Source organism: Meleagris gallopavo, chromosome 8 (assembly GCF_000146605.3).
Source record: "Meleagris gallopavo isolate NT-WF06-2002-E0010 breed Aviagen turkey brand Nicholas breeding stock chromosome 8, Turkey_5.1, whole genome shotgun sequence".
Lineage (NCBI taxonomy): Eukaryota > Metazoa > Chordata > Aves > Galliformes > Phasianidae > Meleagris > Meleagris gallopavo.
The window spans coordinates 2068328-2094714 of NC_015018.2; the positions used below are offsets into that span (position 1 = coordinate 2068328).

Sequence of the window (26387 nt, forward strand, 5' to 3'; positions counted from 1 at the left end):
AAAAAGTTTTGTAAATCCAAATGAATTAAATTCCTTTATACAACACTGGAATTAACAACTTATTGACAAATAGATGTTCTATTAATTACTTAAACTTCAAGTACTGGAAACAGATAAACAAGCAGAAAAAAAATTGGAGAATGTACTTTTTAAATGCATGCATTCCAGTAAGCTGAAAATTAATTCTCTTCCCCCAAAAAACGTGTTTTTAATTTAAATCACAAAAGCAATCCCATCAAAGTCAAGTTTTTCATATATTCAGGAATAAAGCTCTCAATCTTTCTTTTCAAGCTATGACCAGTGTCAGATCACGGAATCATCTATCAAGATCCTCAATAATTCATCTCTTTCCCTGCGTTGATTACTGTCTGAGATGAACAAGGTGTCCTAGAAGCTATTTCATGATCTGAACACCTCCGAACCTCTCGCAGACTGCAATTTAGTAAGAATTTCAGCCACTCTTGCTTATTTCTGAGACAGCATACACTAAATACGATGAAGACATGCTACATCCTTGCAGGAAAAAAAAAGAATTCCAATACTGAAGAAATTCAAACTGAAAACCTAGTGCAAGTATACAGTATACTTGTACATGAGTTCAGTTTTGAGTTAGCCATTATTTACCTTGCTTTGCTTACCATCAGGCTATAGTTTTCTCCTCCATGAAAAAATACTAGGATATCTTTGTCCCCACCTTTATCTTTCCATTAGCGTTTGCCAAATTAGTTCACAAACTGCAACCTGGAGCAGAGAATTGATCCTGTATTAGAGAGAGGAGATGCTGGTACTTTTAACTTCAGACTCCACTGACAAAGGGAAAAAATAAGCAATGTTAACTTGGGATTGCTTTCCAAATGTCCATGTCCTTAAGCAACAGTCTGAAACCTGAGGAAACCTGGCATTTGGCAATTGAAATTCAAAGCCGAAGAACCAGCCTGTCCAGACTGAATCTTCATAGATGACCTGTCTTGGGTTCACTAAGTTATCTTACTGCCAAGTATGTTCTCTGTTCAACAGTCTTCTAGTGAAGAAATTCAGGAACCTCCAAAACAAGAAAAAACAACCCAGGGGAAAGAGAAAGAAATAGCAAAGAAAATAAATCCAAATATACCCAAAAATGAAGGAAAAGATTGTGGATATCTCATTATCTGAGTTTGATACAATCAGCATAGAAATGCTTTATCCATTACAATATAAGCAACCCAGCGTTTTTAGAACTAAGAGCAAACGTAGAAGCAAATATCTTCGGACTAAAGAGAATTAATTTAAATCTATTTCCTCTGTTTCTATCATTCAGGCAACTGCTTAATACATTGATCTTCCACGCACTTCCATTTTCTCCACCAGTACATCTCTTATAATTGGAATGAGCTGCTCTATTAAGCTTCTTAATAGATTCTACGTTCTCAAAACCCAATAACTTCAGGACAATACATTAAAATAGACAACAAATTAAGCTCGGTGTTTGTGAATGTGAGGCTCCATCAACAGCGACCTTTAAAGCTGCAGCACGTTTAAAATTGTTTAAAATTGGTTGCAGAGAAACCAGTGTCTAATATGTCTAATTGCAGTAGTTTGTGTCAGTGCTACGGAGCTCTGAAGCTTTTTGAAAGCAGCTTGTTTTTGGCAAAGAACAAGTTACTGTCTTGATACGAAGAAGCAATGGACACGTGGGGACGTTCACAAAATGGCTCAGAGCTGTGGACCTTGGATGTGTGAAAAACAGGACCACTATTTGCAGCTCATCACCCAGTGTAGACACAGCCTGGTTTGAGCAGCGAAGTCACAGCTGGCCATGGGTTTGTACATGCAAGTAACATCAAGTCATTATATGCAGAACAGAGGTATTTTGACAGTCTAACGTAGTTATTTTAATTATTTCAATTGAATCTAATCTATGCCACAGTACCTCATTAATTAACTTAGTTTGAAATACAATGTGAGTGGGGCTTTTATTTTTAAGTCATTACAAACCTGTAATTTCATTTTAAAATAGTAAACGATATAAAATGAATCTCTCAAAGCTAGTCAGCTCTGGAATGAGTCCTACCTCCTTCCGTAAGGCCACCTACATGCACACGTATTTTAGCCCACCTCTTCAGCCAGTCACAGAGAAGTTTTTCAGCATGAGTGAAGAAGAAGGTGACCCTTTAATGTGTGTGGGCGAGCCTCAAAAGCAGAGGGAGCAACCAGAGCCTGGGGATGGGGACACCCAGATGCCTCACAAACTGCTAGGGTGGGTGTTCACCAGCCATCCCCACAACAGCCAGCTGCTGGGCAGGACATGGAGCCTCATCTGCTCCAGCACGAGTTAGCTATTTCTTTGGAAAACAGACTGAAGAGACAAAAAGATTGCGGCAGAATCAGGCCTAACTGTTGAAAAACGAGTCCACGTAGCCAGTCCACAACGAGAAACATTCATCTGTTCAGGCTTCCAAGGAACAGTGTTATTCAGAAAGCCATCCCCTAGACAAGCTGCTGCGTTGGCCTTTGCTAACCATTTGCACACACAGCCCTGTATACAGGAAGCCCCACCACCCTCTTACACCTCACCCCTTCTTAATTACTCAAATCTGACCATTATCATCACCTCCTACGTAAAAGTACCTCAGGATTCAGTTCATTTTGCATTACCCCACCCAAAAGACCTACTGGATTTTTTTTTTCTTTTAATAACATGGAAATTGCTGTACAAAAGGCTGTTTTTGCTATGGTTTTTCAACTGTGCATAGGACTTATCACAAGCAAAACTGCTAATTAGCTGCACTTCCCGCAGTGCTGACTGAGTTTATCTGAGATAAGCACAGTTCAGCTCCTCTTTCTGCCACCTGCCAGTGATGCTCTCTGATAACGTGGGCTTTCTTGCTGTACTCCACCAGCTGTCCAGTAGTGGTAGTTTTTTTTCCATCTTTTTCCTTACAGGTAGACAGTCAGACAAATACAGCGACGACTGTAATCTATATGTTGCACACTGCTTCCCTCATACCACAGCAGAGGATTTATAGTGACCTTCTCCAGAGCACTGTAAATCATGGCCCAGGTACAATTAGCAAATGTACTGGACCCTGGCCAAGCTCTCTATCACCATAAAACTTAGGCAGTTCTGGGACTCCTCAAATCCAACGCAGGGACAGAGTGTTGTGATGCTTACTAAACCTGTTTTCTCCTATAAATTTCCCAAAAATTGGCTCTGTAAGAAATGCAAATGTCTTGCAGTCTTTTTTAGCAGAGCCACTTCCACTGCAGCAGAACTCTGCAGATGGAAGAGAAGTGCCCTTGCTCAGTATGCAGCCTTGAGGACAGCTGCTCACTCAATAAATACTTCTCCTAGTAGGAAGGTGCTTTTTTGCCTGTTTTTAAACCTAAATACAGGAAGTTTAGACAGCTATAACCAATATTTTTCCACACAGACACCAACAAAAGCCTTGAAAACTGCTCGCCACCAGCAGACCCCCCAGCAAACCAAAGCTCAGCCAAGGTCTGTTAATTTCTATTTGCCATAATAGGGCTGGACTCTGTAAATTGTTGCAGGCCAGCAGTGGGCACACGGTGGTGGGGCACACCAGCTGTCTCACATCTGAGCTTGGTGTCACAAAGACACGAAAAGGGGTGGGATCAAGGAGAAACACAAGTGACCCAACCTAGCACAGTATGACAGAACTGGAAACAACACTGCAGAACAAAAGAACCAAGTCATAGGAAACCACCCTGTTCTACAACAACAACAACAACAACAACAACAACAACAACAGAGCAGCAGTTGTTATCCATCAGGAGATCATCTTCAATATCACAGAATAAATCATGCTCTCATATTCACGTGACCTCAGGTGAGCCTTACAGGGAAAAACAAGAACAAAAAAACTACCGGTGAATTCATGTGAGGCTGTTTTCAGCCAAGTATCACATAGGCAAAAATGGATGCATTAGAATGTCAATATTAGGAGTACACAGAACATTACGGAATTAAGGTAATCCTGCATGCTAAATGTTGGCATAAAAGTCTACAAACTCACTCAACAGAAAGCTTTTGTAGGAGGGAACCCACGGGGAATCTCCCATCAGAGATAGGAAATATTACCACAATGCAATAATAATGAGTTTTGGCTTAATGATAAAGAGTGAACTCATTTAATAAAGAGACCAAGAAATTACTGATTTTTATCTGAGCTGCTTCCTGTTTGAAGTATTAAACAGACATTTCAGAGTAACCATCTGCTGTCATGTATAGCCTAACAAAAAAATTCCACTACAAAGAATGATTGTTCAAAGCTTCCAAGACTTCAACCATCAGTTAACACAACTGAAACTACGTCTCTTTTACCTCTTCCCTTCACACATCTTGAGAAAGTCTAACAACAAACTACCAAACCAAGACATGGAAAGACATTCCTCAGAGAAGAAAGTAACGCTGTTTCTGCCCACCTTACAGTAGTTGCCAGCATTCAGGAAGTGTCTAACACTGCTTAGCCAGAAATTGCACAACCCCTGCCCAGAAACAGCCAACCCTCATGCCTTTTTCTAGCAGACTTGCTGAGGACAAAACTTAGGCAGTGGCCAACACAGAAACACATTCAGAAACACTCATCCACAGGAGTTCATCCTTTCACATAAATCCACTAGAACTATGATGAAACACAAACAAAGAATATCCAGAAACTTGGAAATAAAATACTTTATTGGCCGGACAAATATGCAGTATGGGTAGAAATATACTGAAATACAAAGTCCTCCAGAATATCATATAGAAAAATCACAATTTATATTTCACTGCCTTATTTATATACATTTCCAAATGTATTCCATAGCTTGAAAAAGGTCACATTTGCATTTTTCCTCTCCTGGAAGCACATTCGGTGTAGTCTAATGTTTTTTTAGATGTTGTTGTTCCAAGAGAAAATTGCACAGCCATCATATTTTCTCATTTGCCCCAAAATCTGACACAATTTTACACGCTCTTGGCTCCCTCGCTAGATCCTTTCAAGCTTGACTTCTGCCTCTTTTTCTCCCTTTGTCCCAGTATTCGATAAATTTTCTTCTTAGCCTCCTTTTGTTTCTTTAATTTCTGTTCCTCCTCCTTCTGCTTAACTTTAACATACTCTTTAATCTGCTGCCGATGTTTTACTTTGGCTTTCTTTATCTTGTATTTATTCACGGTACTCAAAGCATCGAGTAGGGCTGAGATCTAGAACAGAAAGCAAGAAAATCAATATACAGACAGTTGAGTTTTGTAGCAAGAAACTGTTTAACTTCAGCAGACAGCTATATGCTGAATCAGAGATTCAGGGCAAATTCCTAACATTTTTTATACTTGTTCTCCAATTTCTAAAATGGTCTAATTATCTATCTTGTTGGGAAATTAATTCAAATACTGAACTCTGATTTTGATTTGACACTATTTAGAAATCTCTGCTTAATTGATTTATTCTCTAGAACTTCTATGCTGAAGTTGTAAGCATGCTGCAATCCTCCATTTTCGAAGTAAAGGATTCACTTCAAATCTCACCTGTAATACATAGCAATGACATGACAAAAGACTGCAGCTGTCAACTTAAATTGCCCTATTGTGAGAGGACTGTATCCATCTGAAATACTTGGAAGGCACTGTGACAAGAACACAAGTTATATCAGGTGACCTACTAGTTTAATAAATAAATGCTGTCTACTCAGAGCCTTTTCCATACATGTGCCACATGCTAAACAGAAACAAAACAAATTGCAGGACGATTTTTCACTCGAAGCATGTATATCTTTAGCACTAGTAGTGAAGTGCTAAAACAATAGTTAGAAATGTTCTAAGCAACACACTTTCCAGTAGGGAATCCTTGTTTCAGGGTAAGTGATAATTACCTTCTTTTCATGAGGCTCCCTGATAACAGCTGGTCTCCACTGATCTTTTGGAGTCTTCCCCTTCTTCTCAAGATTCTTAGGCTTGTTCTTAAAAGGCAGAGCTTTCTGCAGTGCTTTAGGAATGTGGAGCTTATTGAAATGCCTTTTCTCCCTCACAATAGGCTAAAAGAATGGATACAGAACATGCATAAAAGTCATGACCTTAGAAAGCTTTCATCTAATTTCCTACCATTGCGGGGGAGAAGAGGGGGAAGATGGTCCACATTCTTGCACCTGTAAAACGAAAATTGTACATGAAAACTTCACCCCTACTTTACTACTCAGACTACTTCATAAACTCTCATTGATACACAACATTTTGCTTCCCAGTGATTGAGTCCTCTCACATGCCAGGGAAGACTGCATATCTGTCAATAAAAATGACAAATTATTAATATTAAAATATGAAATGAATGTGCTCTGTTTGCACATGTCTAGGCCACAGGGCAAATTAGAGTGTGATCACTGTTTAAAAAAAAAAAAAAAGCAATAAAAGAAGAACTCATATCAAATATACCTTATAGAGGGAATCTTTGTTTTGTTTCAGTTTGATGCCTCGCTCATGCCTCAGCTGGCCTGTTGTCCTCATTCCCCTCCAACTGTCTTTCTCACCTGCTGGCTTCAGCAATGATGTTACAGGGTTATAAAATCTGGGGATAGACACAGGATACCAAGTCCTCACAAAGACAATGTCTGAAAGAAAAAAAAGATATCACTTGGCTCTCACAACACAGTTCATCACAACCACACTACACAAATACTGAATAGAAATAGACAACTAACATGTAGATCATGTACTAGTATCGTGTTTGATATATCTACCAAATCTGTTCAACTTCAGGCAAAGGCAATGTAACTATTTGCACCACTTGGTTCTGTAAAATCTAAAGCGGTCACAAAGATTCTATAGTCCTGAAGAACAGCCACATTAATACCACTCTATCAGTTCTTCCTATTAAAGACTTGCACAGGGGTTCACATTTAAGTATCTGTGTCTATACTATGACCAATGAAAGACAATTTGCCTATTGTTTGCCTATTTTTATAAAAGATTTAAACCGTTCTGGTTTTGCACTATCCATAATTTTATTGTGTTTAGGAAAATAAATGTCAAATAAGCCCAGATTAACACTAACTCATGTTCTCAGCATCACAGTAACACTCCATAAACATAGCAGAACACTACCTCACATTCCTAGCATCATTTCCCCCAAACATTAGAGGGAAAAAAACCTACCTAGAGTTACAATGCCACTCTCTGGACTTCTCAGAAGAAAATGTTCTCCTAGCACTTGTAATCACCAAATGCAATCCATTTTCACATTCATGGAGAAAAGTAAAACATTTCAAAACGCTCAGAGAAATACATCTCCAGGACGAGCCTTTTCATCTGTGTACTGTTTGACTTCCAAGTATAACTGAAAGAAATTCAACATGAAGCTGCTTCTTTTTTTTTTTTATTATTTCATTCTGCACCTCAGCAGATTTCACGCTCTTTGAAATCACACCTCAATTATCAGATACCAGAGACTAAGATGCTGCTTTTCAATAAGTGGAGTAGGATGAAAGTCGTGTGATAACAGCCCCTTATCAATCTCAGGAAAGTGCAACTCACCACTCATCAGCAACTTGTCTTCAAATGTTGCCCTAAAAGCACCTGCTGGAGCTCGGAGGGCTTTTTTAATCTGTCCTCGGATACCGCTCACAGTACGAATTGCTGCACCTTCAAATTTAGCCACTTCCAACTGAGAGTTAAACATTCCCTGAAAACGTGAATTACCCAGCATTAGTCAAGATGGTCAGTTTATTTGTGTGATGTATGTCAGCCACAAAAACATAGTAATCCCCACAATCATCTGATTCAGAAATCCAAAGGACAGAATAAGAATACTCTACAGTACAAGTGCTGACCGTATCAAAAACCTACTTAACTGACTTTAAGTTACTAGAAGTAATCAATGGCCTGGGTTGCAAAGGGCCACAATGACCATCTGCTTCCAATCCCCTGCTGTGTGCAGGGTCACCAACCAGCAGCCCAGGCTGCCCAGAGCCACATCCAGCTTGGCCTTGAATGCCTCCAGGGATGGGGCATCCACAACCTCCTTGGGCAACCTGTTCCAGTGCCTCACCACTCTCTGGCTGAAAAACTTCCTCCTAATATCCAACCTAAACCTCCCATGGCTCAGTTTAAAACCGTTCTCCCTTGTCCTATCACTATCCACCCTCATAAACAGCCGTTCCCCTCCTGTTTATACATTCCCTTGAAGTACTGGAAGGCCACAGCGAGGTCTCCCCAGAGCCTTCTCTTTTCCAAGCTCAAAAAGCCCCGTTCCCTCAACTAATTTACTTTTTTAGTCATATATCAGCTTACTTGCATTGGAAAAATAGACATTTAACACTCATACTGTTTGAGAGAATTTCTCAAATTCCAGTTCTCTTTTGCTGGAAAACTGCATACCTTAAAAGCAACTAAGCTGCTCAACTCTTAAGCCACAAGGAAATCCAGACACACTGTGCGTTTCCACACAAATGCTTTGGTGTCTGACTGTTAGAATCAGTGCTTAGCTGCTTCCAGCCCTAAATGCAGAACAACCTAATCTCTTACTCAGAGTCCAACTAAGGACAGTTGGAGGATCTGTGAAAATTCACTTCTGCAACACGTTTTGTGGCAAACTGTTCTGTAACTGTAATTGTGAAGTTCTAAAGCACTGCTAGCAATAATATTTCATCCCACAGCTGAAATACAGTGGGGTCAAACTGACTGGATGACACTGGGGCTAAGTTCACATTTTTCAGAATTGTCTTTCATTATGAGATGTTAACTAATAGGTTTGAGGAAGAAAATAAAAGTAATTTTTAAGAGCAAAATTAAAATGACACTGAGTGTGAGCAAGAAGACCATTTCAGAACACTTGTCTGGTTAACAGTAATAATTTATATTCAGTGGATTGCACTTTAGAGACACTAAGCAGTGATCATGGAGAACTGCCTCAGGAAGATGCACGTATTCTCAAGTTGCATTCCTTCCTAACACTGCTGCATAACTTTGCAGCACATACCTATATACCTACCTTAATAAAAGAAGTGTTCTTAAAAATTTTGAATGGGAATCCAGTTAGCTTGAGTTTCTTCACAACAGTTATGGATTTATCTAAATCAAGCACAACTCCTGTGGCAGCTATCCGGAAATCAGGCTGAAACAGAGCAAAAATACACTGATGAACCACAATTACCAAAGAGCAATCCATCATACATTTACCAAATAGCAAAGAAACCATTTGAATGATACAAATACACAGTTTTTTAGAGCTTGAGTTGTGAATTTCTAACCCTTACAGGAGTACTGCAGCATGAAAAATACAAACTGACTTTGCATAAACAAGTTAAGGTCCTACTGATGGAACATCCCTACCACTCGCTAATGAGATTTTCAGAGCTGCCATTCTAATTAACTTGGAAGCAATTTAGATGTCCTTGTTATCTACCTTACTGTATTCTCTTTATTAAACAGAACAGTACTCAAAGTCTCAAAGGAGAAGAGCTGTTCACTGCAGTATAAGTCACTATTAAGTTGTGGACACATGATGAGAACAACCTGATACTTGTGACAAGGATGAGACTGCAACAGGATGGGTTCTAACAACGCAGAGATTCCCACTGCGAGGACAAAGTCTTTCCATCAGAAATTTCAGAATCTCATCACGTAAAAAGATTTCAGAAATTATCTAAATACTGATGTACCTCAATAAATAAGTAGGTATAAACCTTTCCATGGAAAATAGTAACGCAGTTTTTGCCATTTTCAGTGTAGCAGGGGAAAAAAAAAGTTTTGATCTAGTTTCATTCCTCATCACAATACATCTCTCAGAAGATGAAGTCCATCTAATTTCACAGGTCCTACAGTATCAGTGATTTACCACGTATAACCTTCCTCCTCAGATCTGTATGTTATATACACAGAAGATCTTTGGAAAATGGTAATTAACCTTTTATTGTAACGAACTTACTGTTGTGCCACTGACGGACTGGACCGCCAAAAATCCTGTTCCCTGAGGGGTGATGGGCCCTACAAGAAAATTCAAGAATTATGAAGGGCATCACTACATAACATGTAACAGCTTCTACTTAAGTTCAGAAAGCTGAGAAATTCTCAGTGTAGAATATCAATGACTGAAACCAGAGAAAGGTTAAATGCAGCACTCAGCCTAGGACACATAAATAACCTTACTAAAGTTATGGCAATTACTTGCACGTTCATTTATTATCATGCACAAAAGCATTTGCAGGGTCGGGCCCATATGCACACAAGTGCTTGCCTTCTCTACAGACAAAGCCAGACAAAGTTTCTCCTTGGTACAACACAACCAAGCACAACATTCATCATTTGATTAAAAGCCAAATAACTCACCCACCCTTCTCTATTAGCAACTGCCTGTTTTACCATACTATTTGTTATTTATCTTCCTCAGGGAGCACAGCTTTTAAAAAATTTATCATCCTCAAAGCTTCCAGCTGTGTTTCCTGACATACCCCATGAAGCTTGAGTATTTGATAACCATGAAGGGATTCAGGACAGTAACTCCAGAATTCCCTCACCCCAGAAAGTTGCCCCGCAATGCATATGCTGTGGTGTGTACTTCAGTAGCCTGTGACGTCCATTGTGATCTTCAATGTAGAACATTGGAATAGTCTGAAATCGCCTCCACCCTAATGAGAGGATTAAAGGATCACGTGTCTTGAGTATCTTCTTGTACCATCGGTGCTTCTTCAGGCGCAACTAATTAGAAGAGAAGATTAACAATGCTCTAACAGGATAATCACATCAATTTTGAAATTCAAGCCTTAATGAAAGCAACTTCCACCTACACTAGAATGTTCTTACTCAAAAAGCTTTATTCAGAAGCTTTATTCACTGAACACTAGGTTGACTTTAGCTGATCAGTATTTCACTGTTCAAAATCACATTTGTATGTAAATATTAAAAAAAAAACAATCAAATATAAGCTAGTAACTTCTCTCTAGCCACCTATCTGTAGAACATAAACCTCGGAGTACAACTCATGCTTGCAATCTAATGATCACAGTACCACTGTACAGCAGTCCTGAGACATCTCTGCAGAACAACATTATGAATATGAAATAACAATCACGTGTTTTTCTTCCAGTTATCCAAATAAGTCTTTACAAATCCAGCATCTGTTAACATAAAGTTAATTGTGACAAAAGCAACTCCACTATTTAAGAGATAAAGAGGAATACTTTTCTCATTATCATATTCTTCATAAGGAGAAAATGAAGAGCAACTCCAGAGACATTGAAGCGCAGCCGTAATGAAATAAAGTGCACTCACAGCTTTGGCTACATACCTGTACATATCCAACATTTCCTTCACTGTTGCCTAAACCACCCAGGATAATGGGATAATGGGGGTCGAAATTCAGGACAAATTCACAAGGGATGTTCTCAATCTCTATTCGAACGTACATCCCAGGCCGAAAGCCCTCATAGTGCACTCTGGTCTCATCATCTTGGTCTTCAAATTCAGTTTTATTAAGCTATGCAACAAGGAGAAAGTCAAGGAGAAAGTCATCACGTTTTACAAAACTCAAGTATTAACAACTTGTTCGTGAGGTGTCAGTTCTATTTAAAACGTGCTAAGATTTATATAAATCTTTTGAGAAAGATCCCATAGGTTTCGTGACTCTTTATTCAAAGTGATATCTCTGCCACCATGAAATTCTTCCAATTTGAAATCCCAAGAGGGGCTGTTAGTCTGCATGAAAGACAGTGCCCAAGAGAACTAAATGACTGAGTCACTTCAGATACACCTTTCATACGGGTGACTTTGGATTTTAAAGACACACATGTCAAAAGAACATTTATGATTTAGGAACCCAATTACATTTTCAAGTTAACATCCTGATCTTTAGATGTCACTATGAGGAGATTGGGCTCCTATCTTACTCAGCAGCTTAAAAATATTTGCGTCCTCAAATACTCTGTATCCTCAAAAGGGTCTTTTAAAACTCTTCTGTGGCATATAAATGCAGACGTGCAAATATTTAACAAGATATGCTTATGAATAAGATAAGCTTTACCCTTTACATTCCTCCCCTATCTCCTGATGTTCAGCTACCTGTGATGCACAATGTCGTATTTAAGCAAATTGATCTCATTTTTCAAGGTATTGAGATGTGGAACAAATCTTGTGGTCCAAGCTTACTTTTCAAGAAGTGTTTACACAAGTGTTTGAGATACTTGCCCTTCCATCCTGCTGTTGGGGCACAGCTGACTGCTGGCATGTGTTTCTGTAACTGACTGCTAGTGAAACTACTGTAAATCATCTCATAATCTTTTACTGCAATGTACTTGTTCACATTTTAAGTGTTCTTAGTAAGCCTATCAGTACGCCACACTTATAAAAGAGGTTAATACAAGAAGGTAGCAATGAATTTAATAACAATTTGGGACAAGGTTTGTCATAAGAGCACACAGTGAAATTACTAGTAGCATAAGGCAGTATTATTTCAAGCCAGCCAAAGAAATAAATAATTTTTAAGTTTAGAGGCCTGGAGCAAAATCAGCATCCAGAATTTTAGATGCAGTTATGCTGACGACTCCTACTGAACACATACAGGAATCATCAATTATTTTTCCTCAAAATAACTAGACAGTTTGGGGAAGAGATCACCACACAGAGCTTAATCTTGTATTTTTAACAATGCAAAAAACACCCCAGAAATAATACCAGGAAAACGTGATACAAGTTAATACGAGAAGGATTCTCCCTTTCTTCCACGCAGAAGGATGCCTTGATGTCTTCCAGAGAGGGGACCAGGGCTCCTCTCTCATGTTTTGTTGTTTTGCTTTTTTAAAACCTTACATGCTCGTCTACCAGTAAATGATAAAATCGCTAAAAACTTCTGAATAGGTCAAGATACATCATGTAAGCTTTACCTCTTCAGTGAATTATAATATCATAAACTGACGTCAATTTAAATCAAGCTTTCAGTTGTTGGATTTCTCATGCGTGTCTCCAGAAAAGACCTTTGGACAAACACTGTTGGGTATTTCTGAAGACACACAGTCAGATAAAATGATAAATTAACAGCTTGTACCTGGGCTTGTTTATGCATTTCTTCTTTAAGATCATCAAAGTACGTGGCATCCCCTTCATCATACTCTGCATCAAACATCTCTTTCAGTTTCCGTTTCTTGTCCAGGCGCTCCTTTTTTGCTTTCTCCTCCTCAGCTTCTGCTTTGGACTTGTTTCCATCATTCTCTTCTTCATTTTCAGACTGATCAGTGATAATTTTACAAATATGTGTATTAGTGTTCACTGGAAATTAGCCATTCTGATTAACATTTTTTATATGTATCATTACAGAATATTTTGTCACGATTCAAGTGATCAGACGCTTAGTCATTTTTATCTAAAATGGGAATATTTCTTAAGTTATTCATAGAAAAAGATGCTACTTCAGAAATAACCACAACATTCCATAATCTAATCGTATTCCTTTTCATTAAATACACTTCTTGACTTCACATTTGTTTTTTATGTCAGGGAACAGATCCTAAGATTGGCCTACAATTCTACACCTAAAACAAGCACACGAAGTTAAAAAGGAAATGAAGTAATTAACTTTGAGTAATACTGCCCTGCGAGGCAGAGGCTAGAAAGGCCTACGTTTGTTCATAAACTGAACACTTCCCAAATGGCACCGTTACTCCAATTCTGTAACCAAATGTAAAAAGTCAAGTTGTTCAGTGTAAACAAATGTTGAAAATCACAGCTCTGTTCTTAGAAGATATCCAAATCATGGCTGTGAAGTGCTTCCATCAACCTCTGACATAGACACGAGGAATCTAAGTTTCCACTGCTCACTGTGATAACACAGATCTCTATCACCTTGCACATCAGATGACATGGTATGAACAGTTACAGTCACACTTGATTTTAAAATATTTTTCTTATAACTCCAGATCCTGACATCTACCGTTTAATAATGAGGTGCGTTGTCTTGCCTAATTAATTTTAAACAACATCTGAATTTGAGACTAAAAATACATGCTATTCTAGATACTTACAGGTTCCAAAGTCATCTATCTTACCTTCGTCACTCCTATTGATTTCGTATCAAATCACAGAAGTGAAATTTGTGACATGAGATGCCTATCACTCGATCAGAAATACATGTGCTACTCCAGAACAAAGATAGAGGTCATACCTCGTCTCCTTCAGCAGCAGGCCTTCCTTTGTGCACAACACCAGTTTCAAGATCTTCAAAATCTCCATACAACTCTTCTGCAACAAAACATCTGACAGTTACTATTCTGTTATTTTCAGTATTGTGTATTTCTTACTACTACTTTATAGATTAGTTTCAGCCCAAACTTATTTCCTTCCTATCATCAGTTTTATATGTCTGTTGTCTTCTCTATATTGTCAGTTGAAGCTCACTGGATCCCCCTTTTCCCTTTCAATATCTCAATTTCATGATTTTGAATATGCAAATAAAACATACTTAAATCACTCCAAATGACCATACACATTGCCTCACAAAATTAAGTTAAGGAAGAACATTCCTATTGTGTAAAGACTAATGGCACAAGGCATCATCAGCACAATTGAGCTTCCTCATTAAAAATAAAATAAAATAAAAAAAACTGATAAAAAATTTAAATATAGCAGACCTTTTTGAAGTTAAAAAATGCTTAAATAAATCTATCAAATCTCAATCAATTTATACAAAAGACACAGCCACGTTATTCAAATTTTCTAATTTTTCCCAGACATGTCTAAAAACGTACACAAAAAGCCCTCCAAAAGATCTCACTTTTTAGCCAAATGCAAATGACCAGTTTGTCTTTCCATAAAAAAAAAAATCATTTCTGCTCATCTCTACCCACACTACTGAAAACAATGAAATACATACAGGTGTAAATAAAATACACACAGGAAGCAATTCTTTACTTTGAGGGTGGTGAAATACTAGAAAGGGTTGCCCAGAAAGTAATGTGAATGCCCCATTCCTGGAAGCATTCAAGGCCAGGCTGGATGGAGCTGTGAGCAACCTGGTCTAGTGACAGGTGTCCCTGCCTATAGCAGGGGGTTGGAACTACATGATCTTAAAGGTCCTTTCCAACCCAAACCATTCTGTGTTTCTATGTGTAAGTAGATAAATTAATATATACAATGCGAAGTTGACGCGATCAAGTGTTAACTCAGGATTTCATTTCCTAATTTAACTTACATATCCTATCTTTCAGAGAGTAAATTTTAAAAATATTCTACTTGTGTATTTCTTACAGCAACATTTAAATGCTTTAACAACTGTGTAACACTGTGTAACACTGCAGTATTTTACAGTTGGAAAACAACTGAGCAAGTATTAGCTAGTGCAGAACATTCTAAATACGTAACTGTGGAGTAATTCCTAAAACCCCTATATCCATTGATATGTTCTTCTTAAAAAGTCTTACACATACCATCTTCTTTCAACAACTTTGCTGCATCTTTATCTTCTTCCCACTTTCCAGTAACAAAGCAATCTCTAATACTGCTCATAACCTGCAAAATAAAGTGTTGTTGACTTGTACAGTTCAAGCTTCTCATCAACACGAGCATTCCATTATTCGTTCCCCACTCCTCAACCATCTTCCAAACTCAGGGATAATTTGATACTTGCACACACAGATCTAAATCAAGGCAATGTTACCAAAACTACATAATTCCTCAGCCCAAAAGCAGGAACAAGAAGCCACCTCAAACCTTGCCCAAAGGCCGTTACACTAATGAAGCCTCTTTGTATAGATTTGCACTCATGCTTTCTACTTCTGTATAAGCAGAAAATTACAATCCACTAGACAGTTGAGAGGTGAGCATTCAACAGAGTTATTCTAACTTCCCATTGAATCCTTTGGCTACTAAATATTCCTCGTGACCTTAAGTAGCAGAAGATGTACAATGACTGTAGCTTACATGTGTCTGTTTCAGTGACACTTTCCCATAATAACTCAGTAGTGCTTTTGGAAATACAGTCAGGACATAACAAGCACAGGATTTGCAAATGCAACTATCTGACTGAATTACCTCTTCTAAGTCCCAGTCTTGAGGCTTTTCCACCAGAAATTTAGAGCAGTCAAGACCATTAGCCTTCTGTTTGGCTTCTTTATCTGGACGGCTGACATGGAACAGACCTCCAAGTTCATCACCTGTATCCTCACTTTCATTGTCTTCATCCTCGACGGCTAAATGAAACCAACTGTGATTATTTCCCACAGTACATGAATTACATTTGTCAACAACCCCTCTCCTGCCTTATGTTTCACAATATCTGTAGTAGAAGCAGCCAGACAGATACTATATGCTACCAGTTTCAGTTGTGCAGCCATTCCACATTGAAACATGCAATTTAATGCAAAACTCTATACGGTCCTTTGAACAACCTGCAATCCAGTTCCCACTTGCCTACCTGGAATTATCTCAAAGAACATTGCCCATTAAGCAAACAGTGTTCATTAAAAACCATAAGTAGATACAACACTGGACTAGCTTGTAAATCAAGAACACTGGACTTGAGAATCTACTACTAAATCTTCCCACTTCTGCACTGTGAAAGTTTTATAGAAGACAAATACTAATTGTATTCTATGCAGGTTCTGCATGATGAGGTTTGTACATTCAGATAAGTACTGGAAAAGCTGCAAATTAAATCGGACAAATTACAAAAAGAAAACAATCTTATCTTCCTTCTAAGCCAGTGTATTTTTTTTTCCTCAACGAACACCTTTGACGTGATAATGCACAGACATGCTAACACTGAGACACATCTAAAACAATATTCCACTCTCAGTCACTGTGAGAAAGAAATGAATGAAAACAGCAAAAAAAAAAAGTAGTAGTTCATGAAACACATAAATTACCAAAATGGATTTTTGCAATTGCAATACATACAATTATAAAAGTGAGCTAAATTCAGATATTTGAGGGAAAACAGTTACACCATACAACAGGTAACAGTAGTCTCCCAGACAAGCTCAGGCTATTTTTTTTATTTTTATTTTTTTTGAAAACTAACAACTGCCTTCATTACAAAAGGAACTGAGTATTGGTAATTAGGAAATTGAATCAACTCTCCTCAAGACTCTCACTGAAAAAGCTCAAAGTTTCAGACTTACAAACTTGCTATTAGCTAAAAACCCACCGTAAATTAAGACATAATGAATTTGTACCTGTTCCATATACAAGCTTACGAAGATTTGGGGTTGCCTGCTGCTGTCTTAGAAAGGCCTGAGCTGCCTTCTGTGTGAGGTCTTCTTTCCATTTAAGTGCACCTGAAAGGGGAAAAATTAGCATCTGTCTTCAATAAAGAGCAAAACTCAGGAACTACATAATCTACTCAAATAAGAACATGACCTCAATACACATTTGATCAGTTTTTTATTCTCCATATACACACAGAAACAAATTGTGGCTAACAAGCTGGAGCTCTGATTTTTTTTCCATTAATGAATCCTAACTTGAGAAGGATAAAAGTGTAAGAGATTATTAGCAACCATAATAGATTTTACTGTTTTCAAATGTGGAATTACACACTCTTTTGCTGCTCAAAGAATCACAGAATGGCTGAATCTGAAGCTCTGGAAATTAACTCTCCAGCTCTGCTGCTCAAGCAAGGTTGCAACAGTGGGTTGCTAACAACAACATTCAGGCGCTTTGAGTGCCTCTGACGATGGCAATTCCAATGCTTCTTATGAGCAACTTAATCAAATGCTCAGTCAATAATTAAAACATTTTAGTCACGTTCCTCCAAGAATGGTTTGCTCTAAATGAAATAATAACAGCTTGAATTCTGTTACACACAGATCCATAAAGATTACTATTAAATTTGGTGCAGAAACGCCGAAGTTTATAAAATGAATCACCTCCATTTTCAAGCAAGGAAACCTGAAATCTGCATACTGCACTATAAATGAAAGGCCTGAAAGTAAATACTATCACGTTTCCAAAGGTGAAGTTTGCCACCCAACAATTATACAATATTATACAACTCAAATACATATTTGCTCGTTATAATATCCTTTAACAATTAACAATGAATTCAATGCAAAACGGGCATAGAAAAAATTACAACATTTACAGTCTACCTGCAGTGTCAGCAGAAAAATCTGTTTCTTCTTCATACTCTTCTTCTTCTCTCAGCAGATTTTCAACCTCCTCATCTTCAGCTTCAGGTTCAGCTTGCCTAGTCCTATCAGCTTTCTTTGGCTGAAATCCCTTCCTATCTGGTACTTCAGCTTCTAATTCATCACGTGATTTTTCTTCATCATCACCCTCACTGAGAGATTCAACCTCAGATCCTGATGCCTCTTCTGCTGTGCAATTTCCTGAATCTGTTGTGAGCATTGATTTCTTTTTCAGACTGCGAACTAACAATTGAGATCTGGTGTCTTTATCGTCATTCACCCGTTCATTTTGCTCATATTCCACAATTCCTTCGCTGCCAGCTTCAAATTCACTATCTGAGCTGTCATTTCCATATGTCCTTTGTTCATCATCATCATCATCATCTTCCTCCGTCTCATTTTCTTCAGAGGCAGTTTTTCCATCTTCTTCAGAACTCATCTCAAGATCATCCTCACTATCAGCAAATGCTGGCAGTTCACTCACAGTTTCTTGTTGAGCCACCTCCGTTTTCAGACGTTTGGCACTCCCAGGAGCCATCTCTGCCTCGAAGAGCTCTTCATCACTTTCTTCCTCTTCATCATCACCATCACTTCCATCCTCAGACATGGCTTCTTCTTGCTCATCTTCCTCATCACTAACAGCATCATCATCTTCTTTCTTCTCTTTTTCATCAAATAATGCTTTCCGACGTACTCTTCCGGTCTTCAAATCAATCTGCCTCTCTTCTTTTGGCATCACAATGCTGTTTTTCCAAAGATCACATTTGGGAGAAGACAGTGAAATGCAAAGAAGTATTAGCAAAACAATTTGGATTCATGTCAATAATTTAAAAGAGAAATTATGGAAAACACTAAAAAGGTAACAGGCTTCATGACGTAAGAAAAGCCTTTTAGTTCAAGTTCACTGCAAACTGTAGATGCAAGTAACTCCATGAAATTTCTTCATTTGCTGTGGTATGAAAATAGTTTAAACAGTGCATTTCACTGAGGATTATGACTGCCATTCTCTAAAACTCTGAGAAGAAATGTTCCACTTAAAGCTGAATCATCCAGGAAATTCTGGGTGGTAGAACTATAGTGCTTATAAAACATTCTTAATACATAATTTGAGCTAAGAACAAATGCTATCTGGCTTGAGTAGTCTAACAAAAAGAACTAAGTAACAAGCCACTGTACACAGTACATAACTGAGAAACCTTCCTAAATTAGGACCTAAAATCAGGCACTCAGTATTGTTCAAACACTGCTCAGAACTGGAAACTTACTCTTGTCCTACATCTTCTGAACCTAATGGTCTAGAGTCCATGAAGAGAGAAACCCTGCTTGACGCCATCTTAGTATCTATGGCTGAGTGAGTGGAGATGAGGCTCTGAACCAGCTCATGATTTGGTCTCACTTCCTCCTGAAAAGCCAAAGTTTTTCACATTTCAATTAAGATGAATAAACAGACATCCAATCAACAGTTAATAAAACCAGTGATCTGACAAAAACAATAGAAATACACATTTGTAAAAATAATCATCCTTTCCTGCAACTGCCCTACTCTGCAAAATAAGAATGATAATATTCTAGCACCAGAAGCTTCTATAAATCTCAAGTCTTAACAAAAAAAACTTCTGAAACTAACTTAAAATACTTATTAACTCATCCTTCAAATGTTTTGCACAGTTTTACACAGAGAAGCCATTTGAGAAGAAAAAAGAAATTAATATACAGGGGTTATTTTTCAGAAGCTTATGATGAAATACCTATTTTGACTCTAAAGGTGAAAACTAAATTTTTTAAGATACAAGAATTGAAATCATTAACATAGCTCTTTTACCTCTTCATTTTCATGAGCATGGCTTCCTCCAAGGTCAATATAAACAGCATCCTTATCATATACAATACCCCCAACTCCTGAGAGAGGGGCATAGATTAGTTTTTCTTTCTCACTTAAAGAACGCTTCTTCTGCTGCTCAGGTAGAGCACAGGGGTCTGGTAGGAAACTCACATCACTCACAGTGAAGTCCCCTACACCTAGGGAGACAGGCAAGGAGACAAATAAGATTTTCATTGAGTTTTAATTCCAAAACGTGTGCAATTCATCATGAAGAGAGTAAAACAAATACGTTCATCACCTCTATATCAAACATCTGTTTCTGCTGTTAAAGCAATAAACTTAGAGAAGAACACTCAAGTTCACCAAAACACAGTTCTGGGTTTGTTTGATTGCATTTAATGAGGGCAACTATTCACTCACTTCTTGAATAGGTCTGTGTATTTAATATTAAAATCTTTGAAATTAAGCTTTAAATCATGTGCTTAAAATACTGTATTTAAGCAAGGAGTATGAGAAATTTTACATAAGCCAAATTTACTTGTCACTATCAGAACTGGTGTGTTTTACACTTCAAGCATCTCATGAAGTGAAACATCACTGAAGATCTTCAGATGCTGTGTTTAACACCGCAAGAAAACTGCAGAATTGAAAAGCAAAGCTATTTACAAGTATATGCTTTTACAGAAACATGTATTACAAAAAACCACTTCCAAAAGCTTAACGTGATTTTGAAAAGGTGAAAAATCTATTTTACAATTCACTGTTTAAAGATACAAATCAAACCACTATTAGAATACCAATAGCAACACTGATCAGCACAAGCACAGTTTTAGGAATACAATAACTTACCTGGCATATGAATTTGGCTTTTGTTTTTCAGATATGCTCCTCTTAAGTAGCCATAAAGTGATATCTTCCTGTCACATTTGGGATTGATTCGTATATCTTCTGGGTTTGTCAAGTCTTCCATTCTACCAAACGTTAAAAAAAAAAAAAAAACAAAAAGAAAGTACAAATAAATACCAACAGTTCTAATAAAAAAAAAAAAAAAAGGAATTTATAGGAACACAACCACAGCAGCACTGAGTCATGCTCTGCAGGCTCTAAAAATCAAAATAGTCAATAATATGAAACAGCTGTATATTAAAACTTGTTGTTGAACACAGATGTACATACCTCCAGAAGATTAACTGACATTTCATGAAATACATACCACTTTCTTAACACTTCCATTATTTATATGCTATCCACACTAAACACTCCTCAAATCAATTTTGTCATCAGACAAAACAGGTTACCACCATAAGACAGCTGAAAGATGCATTGCCTTCAGACATGCAATACCTTCTTCTCTTTAATAATGTTAGTAAGCAACACAACAACTACAAGAGAGAAGGGGAGAAAGAAGGACTGGTTGTTTTCAGGGCAGTCGGAAGAAAATCCCTTCCACATCCACCTTCTGCACTGCACAAAGAAGGGGTCACAAACAACCAGTCACGGAGAATCGTATAATGACCTCAGTGACCATCTGGTTCCAACCCCCTGCTGTGTGCAGGTCACCAACCAGCAGACCAGGCTGCCCAGAGCCACATCCAGCCTGGCCTTGAATGCCTCCAGGGATGGGGCATCCACAACCTCCTTGGAAACCTGTTCCAGTGCCTCACCACCCTCTGGTTAATCTGTATCTACGTTGATCAGTATCTACGTTGATACTGAGGAACAGAGAGGCACATACCTGTCTGCAAGGACATATGGGTGAGACGTTTGCCAAGTAAGCGGTCGGAATTTCATAACAGAGATGAAACGCCCCAGGTTGTGAATTTCCTGCTTTTGATATTCTCCATGAACCATTCCAGACAGATAAAACAGCTTAGCACCCTGAATATATTAAAAAGACATGAAAATATTAAACATCAATGCAATACTTGCAAATCTGGAAAAACCTAACACAATTCTATTTCATAAATCGTAACTGTAAACTGCAACTTACAACTGATTCCTGAAGTTCAAACTCATTAGCACACTTGAACATGAAAACACTCCCCTAAATCTTAGTGCAAAACCATTCACAGTCAGAAAATCTGTTGTAAAGATTTAGTTTGTCTCCATAACCCATGTAACAGACCTTTTTACTAGTATCATATGGTTAGTAGTGAGGCATGCTCATACAGAGATACAAGCATTTTAACAAAGACTGCATTATATAATACCAAAATTGTCCATTGATAGTAATATTCAAAAGGTTTTATGAATGCAACAAATATTTAAGTATTGCCACAGACTTTATTAGCATACTACAATGCAAAATATGCAGAAAATAAACGTGGGATGCCATACCGGATATACTTCAGTCCAGAATCTGTGCTTTAACCTCTTCTTTGTCTTCTTTAATTGTTTGTTGTTCTTGAATGTATCCAGGTGGGTAAGAACTCCCATAATTTTGGGAAAACCATGTACTTGACAAATGTTCAGGAATTCAAAAGTTTCCATCTCAAATCCAAAGCTGGCATCAATGAGCATCAGAACCTGAGAACACAACACCTAAGATAAGCCTTTAAAGTCACAAGCTTCTCAGAAACCAAAAACTTCTGTTACTTATTTTCAAATAACCTGAAAATCAATTTTGGTTTTTTAATTATAGCATGCTTCAGAAGTTAGTACCACTTAGGAAATCAAATCTAATTTTCCAGACAATCAATTTCCTTTACATAGATCACATTCACACATTCTCTCAATAGAATTGCAAAGAATATAACAATATGGAATAACATGCTAAGGCCTGAATAGGCATTTACTTGGTGAATTCTAAAAATGAACGATTGAGCATCCTCCAATATCAGCAGAATCATTTTGTGTAATTTGTCTCACCCTCTGTTTGTTTAGCTCTGTGTAAGACACATTTGTGCCTCTAAGGTTGCTTGCTTCCTTTGGTAAAGTGAGGCAAACAAGCTTTCTTCACAATTACAACTATTGTTGTGCATCACTAAAATATACTGGTAAAGGAAAATGGCACTCAACGATGGCATGAAAGTTGAAATAAAGCTCTGCTGGGTCCTCTGTGATGAAGAACTTAAAATGCACAGCAACTGACGACAAAGACCTGTGAGTAACGATGTAAACTCAGCCTCCTTCCAGAAAAACCAAACAGATTCTCAGCATCACTCAGTGCATTTGGAATCTTCAACATCACATCTACATACCAACAGGTTTTAGTATTTTTAATACATCTTATTTCTTTAAGAAGGAAGCATGCAGGTAGGACAGGATCCTGGACTACTGCATGCCTCTTAGTTTAGGTGGTTCTGGGCAGCCTGGTCTGGTGCTTGGTGACCCTGCACGTGGCAGGGGCTCGAAACAAGATGGTCATTGTGGTCCTTTTCAACCCAGGCTGTTCTATGATCAACATTCAGTTAAGGATTCCAAGCCCAAATCAACATGAACATTCTATTCTAAATCCACACACAAAGTAGAATTGCTAATAGTTTCATGGATTGCATATTAGACTCTCTAGACAAAGAAGACTTCATAAACAGAAAGTTTAAATTTAAAACAGAGACCACATGTCACTGAAATCAATCCTATTACTACACCTTCAAGGATAGAAACAGCAAAGTATATCAAACAAAACCAACTCATATTTCCTCTTTACGCACTAATTGAAAACTTACTGAGCTGAATACTATTTTCAGATTTTACACAGTTTGACCAAATCCCAAAATGAAAAGTCATTTCAATATTTTGCCTTGTTATTAAGTCTTGTGCTAATAGTTTACCAGTTTATTCACAATCAAGTTGTGTAATTTCCCTTCATCCTCCCAAACCATCACACTTCCCGATCCCATCTTCCCACCCCCACCAGTTAAGGAAACTCCTGGAGGTTGTTAGAGAATATTAGGTTCATAGTAGGGCTTAGTCCTCTTATTTTGGAAGCCCAAGACAGCATTGCCTCAGATAGCAATGGACAGAGAAAACAGACTACTTGTGCAGTCTACTTCTAGTACTTCCAGGAAGAAGTACTTTCAACATGAATTATAGTAGAAATCATATGCTATTAGTAACTTACCAGATCAGCAACTTTAGCCAGGTCAATCATTGTATTAACATCGCATCCACATTCAATAATAGTCAGCCTGCGTTTCTTACCTGAAAACAAAAGTAAGGAGCAGAAATTCAAAGAGGAAGCAAAGGAATTACTCCACTGATTTCTTTTCAGATTATACATCTGCAGTCTAGCAAGTAGACTGCCAAGTATGTGCAATTGTAAAAGTAGTTGTTTTCAAATGCTTGCAATTCTCCGAAATGTTAACCTCTTCATTTAAAATTACCACACTGAACACGTGGTTTCCAAGTTGTTCTGCCTTTTCCAAAAAACAACCTAACAATCAAAGACACATTGTATTTTGAAGGAAACCTCTGCTTTACTTCTATCTTTTATATCCCAGAATTAACTTCCAAGGACTTCATTTTACTACTTACTTTTTCTCCTCTTCTGACAAAACACTCTGCTGCAGCTTCTCAAAAAACACAATAGTTTAAAAACACTAAGTAGATATTAAGAGATTTCTTAACATGCATCTGAATTAGAACAAACTACCCACTGTTCAGTTTGACTAACCTGAGCTTAATGACGACACACTACAGAACAAGGAGGACAACTCTGCCTAAAAATTAACAGGTTTTTTTTCTCCCTCATGTTATCAACTGCAAAGCTCAATTCCCAAGTTCCAGTAGACCAAAGAGAAAATCCAATTTAGCACATTTTTCCCATCTCATTTTTTCCTTTTCCATGTGTGTGAATTATTCCTGACAAAAAGCAGATTTATTAGTTTAAACCTCTCAAGAGTTTACCAACACCAGACACAACGTCTGGGTCCAAGCAAGATTTTCCCTTACAATTTATTTCTTCAAATGCTGTGGGTTGGGTTCCTCAATGATCCAAATGGCAATATGCAAGAAAAGTAAAAAGACAATGGCCAAGTGGAAGTTGGGACTGAAAACATAACAAGCAAAGGAACAAGTTCAGAAGAACAAAAGCCCAAATCTAAGGATTCTTTTACAGTTAATAAGTGTGCCTGGTAACACAGACAAATGACTTCTTCAACATGACCAAGAATCAGGAGAACTCAAACACGTCCTAGTTCTAAAAGCAAGACAACAACGGAGTGTAAAATAGGCATTTCCATTTCTCATGTCTTTGTCCTCACCTGAAACGATAGTAACAGGGCCCCGGATTTCAACCAATTTTTGTCTTGTGAAGTTCTTAATGAGACATTTTATTAAGGTGCTCTTCCCAACCTTGGGAGGGCCAACTACAACTACCACCACTGGAGGAGGCTCCAAAGGAGTACGGTCAACCACAGGAATGTGATGTTTTTTAGTCTTCAAATCCTGAGTTCTGAGAAGAAATTTAAAATGAACACAAGAAGAAATTAAAAAGTAATAATTGTTCTTTTAGAATATTTTCAGCGTCTGCAAACATTCAGACACGAAGGCTCACCAAGTGCCTGGTTGCTACCATGAACAAGGAACTCTGACCAAGCCGAAGGAGCTCTACAGACTTCTTTATTCCAAGTAAGCCTAGCATACTTGCACCAGATAACACACATGCAGGATGCACCAGACTACCAACAGACACACAAATTACAACACAGCCTTGCAAATGATGAAAGCTCTATGAGCCTATTTATGAAAATTACACTACGTATGTTTATATGCAAAACAATAAGGAAACACCAGCCAACATCTGCTGTGATGGAATCACAGAGGGGCTTGGGCTGGGAGAGACCTTAAAGCCCACCAGTTTCAACTCCCTACTGTGGGCTGGTTGCCACCCACAAGAGCAGGAAGAAGAGCCCCATCCAGCCTGCCGTTGACTGTCTCCAAAGATGGGGCACCCACAGCTCCGGGCAGCTGTGCCAGACCTTCACAGAATCACAGAATGGCCAGGGTTGGAAGGGACCTCAAGGATCATGAATCTCCAACCCCTGCCACAGGCAGGGCCACCAACGTCCCCATTTAATACCAGCCCAGGCTGCCCAAGGCCCCAGCCAACCTGGCCTTGAACATCTCTAGTGACGGGGCATCCACAGCCTCTCTGGGCAGCCCTTCCAGCACTCACCGCTCTCTCTGTAACCTGTTCGGCCAACGGACTGCATGCTCTGTACCTCATTCCTGCTGCTCACCTATGGAACGTCCTGGCCATCCGCACGGCGGACTGCACTGTGAAGGCTTTGGGATTTCTTTTCCGAGCATCCTCCTCCTCTCCAATTCCCAAATCATTGAGATGCCGTTTCCTTTTTTTCTCTGCTTTCGGTCCGCTGTGCTTGACACGGTGCTTCTTCTTCTCCTTTTCCTCCATCTTACTCCTTCAACAGCCGTCTACAATCAGCGTAGCATAGAAAGCTTCCGTGTGACCGCGCACAACGGACAAAGGATACAAAGCAGTGAGCCCGGGAGGCACACGTATAACACCGCGTTCCCGCCG

At 38.4% G+C, this 26387-nt stretch overlaps 1 protein-coding gene across 1 annotated transcript; it reads right to left on the reverse strand.

Annotated features, from left to right (window-relative positions):
* Positions 1–4657: 4657 nt before the first annotated feature.
* On the reverse strand, positions 4658–26381 carry BMS1 (BMS1 ribosome biogenesis factor). The gene is made up of 22 exons (XM_010714128.3): positions 26086–26381; positions 25108–25298; positions 23967–24046; positions 22241–22429; positions 21639–21781; positions 20753–20874; positions 19904–20100; positions 19347–19483; positions 18043–18824; positions 17128–17229; positions 15986–16143; positions 15382–15463; positions 14121–14197; positions 13008–13187; positions 11256–11444; positions 10486–10666; positions 9897–9955; positions 8961–9083; positions 7505–7652; positions 6407–6582; positions 5851–6012; positions 4658–5185 (listed from the first exon to the last, which is right to left on the reverse strand). The coding sequence occupies exons 1-22, from the start codon at positions 26259–26261 to the stop codon at positions 4949–4951; spliced, it is 3891 nt and encodes a 1296-aa protein (XP_010712430.1). The 5' UTR covers positions 26262–26381; the 3' UTR covers positions 4658–4948.
* Positions 26382–26387: the final 6 nt, after the last annotated feature.

Excerpts from the sequence above, each read along its gene's own strand:
- BMS1 (XM_010714128.3), bottom strand. The coding sequence starts at position 26,261 with ATGGAGGAAAAGGAGAAGAAGAAGCACCGTGTCAAGCACAGCGGACCG. Across the intron at positions 16,144-17,127 it reads TAAGCTTGTATATGGAACAG|CCGTCGAGGATGAAGACAAT; the intron begins GTACAAATTCAT and ends GGTTTCATTTAG. Across the intron at positions 14,198-15,381 it reads AAAGTTGTTGAAAGAAGATG|AAGAGTTGTATGGAGATTTT; the intron begins GTATGTGTAAGA and ends GTTTTGTTGCAG.